This window comes from Polistes fuscatus, unplaced genomic scaffold (assembly GCF_010416935.1).
Source record: "Polistes fuscatus isolate 324 unplaced genomic scaffold, CU_Pfus_HIC Scaffold26, whole genome shotgun sequence".
Taxonomy (NCBI): Eukaryota; Metazoa; Arthropoda; class Insecta; order Hymenoptera; family Vespidae; genus Polistes; species Polistes fuscatus.
Window position 1 is genome coordinate 301,415 of NW_025113103.1, and position 9,019 is coordinate 310,433.

Here is a 9,019-nt window from a genome sequence, read left to right on the forward strand (position 1 = left end):
ACGACCGAGACATTTTTGGCGGCGCTATGGAGATTTATGGCTCGCCGAGGAAAATGTTCTGATATATATTCTGATAATGCAGCAAATTTCGTAGGCGCCGCGAACGAAATACAAGATCTCATTTCGCGTAAGCTATCGGATGAGGGGATCAGGTGGCACTTCATCCCCCCTCGATCACCACACTTCGGAGGGATCTGGGAGGCGGCGGTGAAGTCTTTTAATATTGGTTGACTGATGAGAAGCCTCAAAACGAAATGTGGTGCCCAGGTGGAGAAGGTTCATGGTGTAATTGGCAGCAAACGCTAGCAACAGACACATTATCTTCTTACACCCATGATTATCCAACTTTACCAGCTGATGTTGCTGAAGCTATATATCCAATTTATGAAGACCTTAGCAACGTAAAATAATTCGAAATGTGTGCTGGTGGATTTACATAAAACTATAATGAGAGTTATAATCAGTTAATATGGAAAATAACTCCAAAAATTGTTCCATGTGGCTCTTAAGTTGTTGAAATAGCAGCTTACATTGCAGAATCAAGCGAGAACCCAACCAAACACAACATTCGCGGTTAACATCGCGAGCGATACCAGCATAACTATCAATACCACCAATACAACCGAATGACCAGTTAAATTACGATGTATTGGAGTACCGAAATTCGACGGAGACCAGGAAAACGGCTCTCATCCAAAGATAGCTTCTCAACCTTCCTTTATAGACGCGCGAACCGATATGTACGATTTAGAGAAACACACGTATCTCCGAGAATCTCTGAGTAGCCGCGCGTTCGAAACGATCGAAATATATCCAGCAAACGAACTACTTGTAGATCGTAGAACGATCAGTTCACATTGACAGACATACAACGCTTAATAAATACAAGTACATCTGATCACTCATCCTGCTGCTTATGCTTGTAGATTCCAAAGACTCTGTTTGTCAAGGTAGATTTAAAGGGGAATTCGTTGTGATGTGCAGTTGGGTTTGCAAGTAGATAACTACTTGGTGTATTATTTTACCACCTATTGACCAGGAGGAATAACCCTAAAGTCTACAACCAGATTCGACGGGATCTTCATCTCTTGAGAACTAACCCAAGTGTGTCAGAGTAACAATAACTATATAATGGGTTGTCCGGAAAGTTCGTGCCGATTTTCGGTAGGTAGCGCGAGAGACCTGACTGAATATATCACAATTATTAAAATCAAATGACATGTGTACATATTCTAAAAGAGATAGCTTCAGTTATATTTGGAAAAAAGTTTGGTTAAGATTCGTTAATTTTTATCAGTTTTGTACGCCTTAGAATATGGTGGCAAATAAAGTGCATTATAGGCATTTAATGCTTTTCTTTTTCCGAAAGAACAAAACTGCCACACAAGCGGCAAATAAGATATGCGCTGTTTATGGCGAGGATGCTGTAGCCGAAAGAACTGTGCAAAAGTGGTTTGCTCGGTTTAAAGCTGGAAATTTCGACCTGGAAGATCAAGAACTCCCAGGTAGGCCGTCCACCACAAACTAAGATATGATTAGAACAGAAATCGAGAACAACCCACGCTCGACATTACGTCAATTAGCAGGAATGCTATGTCCATCAAAATCAACCATACACGATCATACCGTGAAGCTTGGTTATGTAAGCCGCCTTGATATATGGGTTCCGCACGATCTAACAGAGAAAAATCTGTTGGACCGCATCTCCATTTGCGACTTGCTTTACAAGCGCAACGAGAAGAAGAAGAAAAGGTCCTGGAGAAAGTGTGATGAACCACCTTTAGTCACCCCAAAAGCCGGTCTTCATCCGAAAAAGGTAATGCTTTGTATATGGTGGGATTGGAAAGAAGTCTTATATTATGAGCTTTTACCAAACGATAGATTCGGAAAAGTATTGTTCTCAACTTGATAAATTGAAGACAGCAATTGAACAAAAACGTTCAGAAATTGCGAATTGGAAGGGCGTCGTGTTTCATCACGACAATGCGCGACCGCATGTGTCTTTGAGGACTCAACAAAAATTGTTAGAGTTTGTTGGGATGTTTACCCCATCCACCGTATTTGCCAGACCTTGCGCCGTCGGATTTCCACCTTTTCCGGTCGTTACAAAATTCCTTTAATGGAAAAAATGTCGACTCTTCGGATGAGATCAAAACCCATTTGGATAAATTTTTTGCCGAGAAATCTGAGAGGTTCTGAAAGGACGGAATTCTCAAGCTACAGGAAAGATGGAGAAAGATTGTGAAGCAGAATAGTACCTATACAATTTAATTAATGTATATCAATATTTAAATGAGCTGCGTTTTATTTGTCCTAAAATATCATCACGAATTTTCTGGACAACCTAATATATTTCGAGAAGAATATTGTTTTTTCAGTATGGACCGCAAGGGTAAAAAGGACATTCCTCAAGCTGGGCCCTCCAAGGATTTAGCTGTGGCAGGAACCTCGAGAGATTATCCCAAACCAAAGAAGTCCACCTTTGATGCCCTTATCAAGGCTGGAATGATTAGAAAAGGCGACATCCCTCAGGATGTTTTTAGTAATATAGTTGGAGAACTAGGCGGAGAAGAAGATATTAAAACATAATTTCCTGTGCCACGACGATGAGGAAAGGAATCAAGTGGTATAGAAAGCTTGGTGTTAACATTCTGCTGGGGACGTCAATTGTAAACGCCTTGGTCGTTTACAAAATTGCGAAAAAAAAACTGTAAATATTAGACGATTCAGAGAACTGATTGCTGCAAGGTTACTAGGACTGAGTAAAGATTTAGCCGTCTCTTTGGTTCGACGAAATACGCATTTCATCGCAGTTCGCAGAAATAATTTCGGGAAAGGCCTTAAACGCGCATGCAAACGGTGTTAGGCACATAAAAGGCAAGAACAAGAACAATCAAAGACACGAGCAAATCTCAGAAAACTTACTACTTTTTGTCCAAACTGCCCTGGTCAACCGAAACTTTGCAGTAAATGCTTCAATATTTTGCACTGTAAATAATTTTGTTAATAATCGATTTTTAAAAAAATTCAACGGTATTATTATCTCCTGTCAAATATTTACCTAAATATGTTCGGAAATCCTTTGGAAGGAGTCACGGAAGTAGGGGGGAAACGGCTCGATGAGAACTCTTGCTGTCACCCGAATACGGGTGACGTGGCCTGATAAGAACTTTAGCTGTCTCCCGAATACGAGTGACACGGCAGTCAACGTGTTAATGTTTTACAGTTTGGAGAAGGACCAGAGTCTACGCAGGGTAGACCCTGAGCCCCTCCAAACACTACGTCCTCTTTTTATTGAAGAAACAACCAGGCACTCCCACGAACCTGCTTTATGACCCGTTTGCGGTCGACCTGCCTCGACGCAGATTGGGCACCTGGGCTTACAGGGCATTCCTTTGCCACGTGGCCTGGTTCCCCGCACACAAAGCAGACTCCTACCCTAGCAGCTTGAGCAGGACACGAAACCGCAACATGTCCCCTAGCTAGGCATCTGTGGAATCTAAGGGTCTTGGCCTCAGTGCCAGGACACGAATGGAGGTAAAGTTGAAGATTATCCTCCTTCTTTAAAGAGCCGCCAGACATATTGCCGTTGGGTCAGTAACGGTGACCTCCTTAGGCCGTCCTCTTCCAATTTTAATGTCTCCAACCTTGATGTTGTTTGAGACCCACAAGCCTGATAAGACTGGTCCGCTGTGGTCTTGAAATTCTTGCCTCCGGCACTGCACGCCTCAGCGCCTCAGCAACCCTTTCTGCTTTCGCCTCTGCTTCTCTGACCCGGACCTGCCAGATAAAGGATCCATTAAGTCCGCGTCTACATTGCAGTCCACCTAACCCGATTTCTCTGAGGTTTATGGAATCTTTGGCCTTTGTTAAGATCGAAAGATAGCCACCCTCCTCTTTGCAGGTAAGAGAGACAGCCGCAGCCTCCCGTGCCCTCCTGCGCTTATTCTTCCTCTTCTTGTTCTTCCTAGATGGGCCCACAGGAGCAGCACCGGCCGAGCAGATCCGTCGTTGCACTCCTGCGTCGCCAGCCAGAGTTATACTCACTGGCGGGGTCTTATCAGCCCTTCCCGAGCTAGACGCAGGAGGGGGTAGCGCTTCTTTCCTTTTCTCTATTTGGAGACGGGCCACCTCATCTCTTAGCTGCCTATTCTGCTCGGCCATCAGCTTGTTCTCTGCTCAAAGCTGAGCGACGGCCTCCATGCATCGGTGTTCCGTCAGTCCCCCTGATCCAAAGAGGTCGTCCAACGTCTTCACAATCTTCAATACTTGGAGGAGGCAACGTTTCATCCTGCCCGACACCTCTCCTTTGAGGTTCGCTGACCTCATCCTGTCCGCCTCTGCCATTGTCATGGCTTTCCTCATCTTCTCCAGTAGCCTGCCAGACTCCAGACTCTCCACCGAAGGAGTTCCAGCTGATAGACTCTCCTCCATTCCCGTAAGGTTCACAACCTCATCCTCAGACGAGGATGTATAGGTCAGGGGCCTCGGCCGCTTACACGTCCTGAATGAGGTGAAGGATTGCGTACCCGAAGGCAGTCCTTCCTCCGTCCCTCGCCGCGTCTCGCCACAACGGCCCTCCTTCCTTCCTGAGGCATTAGTCGGTTCACAGGTCAGGTCGCCTACCAGCGAACAACTTCCCGACGCATTAACCAGAGTCTTGGCCGGGTTGCCTAGCCTAGACTCCTGAAAGTTGCATGATGTCAATGGATAGTGGCCTCTCCTACCACAACCAAACACCGCCGTTGTGTGGGTATCCCTCCCACACTGATTAGATACTGAGGTTGTGCCTTCCATATTTTCAAAAAATTTGATATTGGGCACATGTCCCCAGCAGAAAGAAAAGGAATAGATAAAAGTAGGAGAAAAGAAAAAAGTAGAGTAAGAGGGGACAGAAAGTATTAAAGAGAGATATAGCCAAACGGGAAACATTCACACACCATTCATACCATCCCTTTTAGTCGCCTTTTACGAAAAGCAAGGATTACTGTGGAAGTATTCTACTACCCCCTCCCTACCCACGGGGGGAACCCTTTTTTTTTCTTTTTTTTTTTTTCGTCAGGGGGAAAAACATTCAAAAGGCCCCCTGGACCCGGTACCCAAAGAAGTGTCGAATTTTTACCGACTAAAAGACCCACCTGATACTAAAGCTAACATGAAAAGAGATAGGAAATGCGGATTCGTGATACGGACATATTTCACGCAAACTCTCCTATCCCTGGTTAGACTGGCCGGTTTTACCATGCTCTCACCCATTCATACATAACATTCACACTCATACCCTAAAAACTACTGCGCACTCAACGGTCTCCCCGAAGTGCTTCTTAACTTACTTATAACTATATATACAAACCCAGCCATCCGTCAAATGACCCACTGGCTAGGCGCACATACCCCATGCATCAGCATGTACAGACACACTTCAAGGGGAAGCGGCGCGCAAAACCAGGCCAGGCGCCGACAGAGCTGCCCGGTGACTCGCTCGAAGGGGGCCGCTTAGGAGCAGGCCTCTTATCCGGCCTCAATCGCATTCTTCTTGCACTCTTATACCATTCTCTCTCTCTCTCTCTCTCACTGTCCTCTTTGGATTTCATCACTAGTCCTGAAAAGGACTGGAATGCAGCCCACGCCCCCGAGGTATTCAGAGAAACCCTGACTATCTCGTAAAGGGTGAGCTGCACCACCCACCCCTAAATCCCTCACCAGAGTGTCTCTCGCATCCATCCACACCGGGCACTCGATCAGGGTCATCAACACCTGCCCCGCAGTGTTTTCACTGCGGGGAGTAAAACTTCCATATTCTATGAAAGTACGCGGGAAAGCAGCCATGTCCAGTCATTAGCTGAGTGGCATGAAAGGTCGTTCCAATGGAGAACGGCCTTCAAACCCACTCCTCCAACCTATCGGCAATAGCAGCCCTCACGCACACCCCAGTAGCCCCCGTTGCACCTAAGAGTCCTAACTCTTCCACTTTCCATGCAGCAATTGCCCTCTTCTTGGCAATAGCAAACAGCACGGCCTTCGTGTAAGGGGACACAGGTTCCTCTGCGTCCCTGACCGCTGCGTGAATATCTGCCAGCTGCGGTGCTAGATGATCGAGGGGAATTATCCCCGCGACCATCATTGCCGCATGGAAGGATACCGTCTTATAGGCGCAGCACACCCTGATCGCTACCTTTTTCTGCAGCGACCGAACAGCCTGCTTGACCCTCTGGTCTTCAACAACAGCGCGCCACAACACCAGAGCCCTATAAAGAAGCACTGAGTGGATCACGCTGCTGTAGAGGCGTCGCTTCTTTTCCCTCGGTCCATGAAGGTTCGGAAGGAGCCTCCCAATCGACCGAAGGATACCCTCCGCTTTCAGAATCAAAGCCTCGAAGTGGGGCCTAAATGTCATTCCAGAATCTAATACTATGCCCAGGTATTTGACACTGGGCTTCACCGCGATACAAGCCCCCCTGAGTCTAATCACAGGTGGGGAGCAATCCTGCGTCTGCGGATAGCAGAGGCAGGGAAGGCCATTGCCTCCGTTTTGTGTGGTGCTACTTTAAGGCCCAACCCCTCAATCACACCAACAAGGACCTCTAGGTCCTGTTCCGCGGCTATTATTGCCTGTGATAGGTCCCGCCCCGCTGAAAGGAGGGCCGTGTCATCTGCATAGCAGACAACCCGGGACCCTCCTGGCAGCGGGACTCGGAGGATACCATCATAAACAATATTTTATAGTGAGGGCATAGGACCGAGCTCTGTGAAATCCCACACGTCACCAGTCTCATGTACACTCGGCCCTGCCTTCCGGTGAAGAGCAGCAGCCGGTCACGCAAATAGTCCTTGGTAATGTTTATCAGATAGGCGGGGAACTCACAAGCAACCATTGCGTCTACGATGATCTCCCAGGGAAGCGAGTTGAAGGCATTGCTATGTCGAGGGACACCATAACGCCCACACGTCTCCTGTCCATGCACTCCTGAATATCATTTTGTACTTATAATAGCCCAAATCGTCGAGCGTCCCAGCCGGAATCCATGCTGCGCTGGAGAAATTAAGTTTCTGGCATCAAGGAACTCGCTCACCCTGGAAACGATGACCCTCTCAAAAAGCTTCCACACCTCATCCAACAGACAGATTGGCCTATAGAAACTAAAAAGGCCAATTTACCCGTCCGGCTTCTTCTTTACGAGGACAAGGCTAGCCCTCTTCCATATCCTCGGGAAGATTCCCCTCTGCAGGCAAGTCGTAAAGCATTCAGCCAGTCCCAGGCTGCAGTGTGCAGCCGCTTTCTTGACCACAAGGCCCAGCATTCTATCTGGACCTGGGGCTCTTCCACCAGCGATCTTAGCTGCTGCCTTGGACACCTCCTCAGCCCTAATAATGGGATCATCCCGCACAAGGGGGAAACTCGGGGTCACCGACCGCACACCCTCGGGAAAGAGAGAACCCACTATCCGGTTTAAAAGAGCAGGGTCCAAGGCCTCCGTGACTAGTACGTCGCGAGCCCTGAGCTTTCCCATGACCAGCTTGTACGGCCTTCCCCACGGATCCTCCTCTATTGTAGCCACAAAGTCCCTCCAGGCAATGCCCTTAGCTCTTTAATTGCCTGGACTAGCACTACCAACTAACTACTTTTTGTCTCTTGTCTGGCCACTAAACACTCCCCGATCATAATTGGATCTCCGCCACGCCTGGCCCTGAGGTAGCGCCTCTTAGCCGCGGTCGCTGTTGCCCGCAACGTCGCGATATCATGCGACTACCATGGAACCGACTTTCTTCTGTCCACCGTGTTCCTAACTTTTGGCATGGACATCTGGCATGCCCTTACCAGAGTGTCCCGCACTTAGTGGACTAGTCTACGCACACTACCGCGGACACCATCGGCCGAACGTTACCACTCTCCAGATAAGAGAGCTGCAGCGAGAATGTCATCGTCCACAGCCCTCGCATCCTATTTAGGGAAGCAACTGTTGCTCGAGCGCAAGCTTCGGAAGCCCGTAGCCTCATGACAATACTTATAAGAGACATACAAATGGTCCAAAAGGGACTCAGCCTCATACAACCTCCAATCCGATAAGCGGACACCGGCAGCTGGCGAGCCCCACGTAAGGTCGATAACGCTCGACCCTTGCGGCCGAACGCACGTGGGGAGGCTAGCTTGGTTACCCAGGCTTAGGTTTAACCTATTGGCCCACATACAGAGCAACTCGCCCCTTAGGTTGCTTCTGCCTTCCGGATCCAATTTAGGGAACCGGGCATTGAAGTCCCCAGCCACAAGTGATGGAAGGGCAGGGAATCTTCCTAAGAGCTCTTCGAGCTCATCAAGGAGTCTACAAAACATATCAATGTTCTCACTAGGAGGAAAGTAGAAAGAAACTACCAGCGAGTCCCCCTACTTAACGGCTACAAAGAAAGAAACCCGACGCACCAGGCTACAGGGTCTTTCACTTCTATTCACTAACACCGCAGAGAGGGATGTCCCCCTGAGGGACGAGAACAATCTCTCGTCCCTGGGAGGAACCCACCACGGTTCTGAGATGATAGCAACGCTAGCACATGTCTCTACCATAAGTTGCGCTTGCAAGTCCTGGGCGCGTCGCGCATGATTTAAGTCAATTATTTTAATTTTAATTTTTAATTAATAAAGTCTAATTCTCTATCACCCCACTTTCTAAACCTATCCTTTTCTTTTCTCTTTTTAAATACCAGAATTTTTGTTTTTGCTTCGTTTAATATCATTTTCTTCCTTTTCAGATAATTTTTAAACCTTCTTAGCATACCTTTCAATTCTTCTTCTCTATCTGCTATCAATATAATATCGTCAGCATATGATACACTCCATACCTTCTCGTTCCCAACTCTACATCGTCCTTCTTGCCCTTTTCTTATCTCCTCTTCTAAGACCGCCATATATATATTAAGCAGAGTTGGACTTAACGGGCATTCTTGCCTTACCCCCTTTTCCGTCAAAAATTCCTCCACTTCTTCTTCTCCTACTTTGATTACATTTATTGTTTCTCTATATGTC

The 9,019-nt window shown here is 47.4% G+C and overlaps 1 protein-coding gene across 1 annotated transcript; it reads left to right on the forward strand.

Moving 5' to 3' along the window:
• Window positions 1-1,315: 1,315 nt before the first annotated feature.
• On the forward strand, window positions 1,316-2,120 carry LOC122518670 (histone-lysine N-methyltransferase SETMAR-like). The gene is made up of 3 exons (XM_043637702.1): window positions 1,316-1,505; window positions 1,584-1,816; window positions 1,920-2,120. The coding sequence occupies exons 1-3, from the start codon at window positions 1,316-1,318 to the stop codon at window positions 2,118-2,120; spliced, it is 624 nt and encodes a 207-aa protein (XP_043493637.1).
• The last annotated feature ends 6,899 nt before the right edge of the window (window positions 2,121-9,019 follow it).

What these genes read in the sequence shown, in the direction of transcription:
- LOC122518670 (XM_043637702.1), top strand. Translation starts at nt 1,316, where the DNA reads ATGGTGGCAAATAAAGTGCATTATAGGCATTTAATGCTTTTCTTTTTC. An exon ending in GGAAGATCAAGAACTCCCAG is followed by an intron (nt 1,506 to 1,583) that starts GTAGGCCGTCCA and finishes TACGTCAATTAG; the next exon opens with CAGGAATGCTATGTCCATCA. An exon ending in CCGGTCTTCATCCGAAAAAG is followed by an intron (nt 1,817 to 1,919) that starts GTAATGCTTTGT and finishes GATAAATTGAAG; the next exon opens with ACAGCAATTGAACAAAAACG.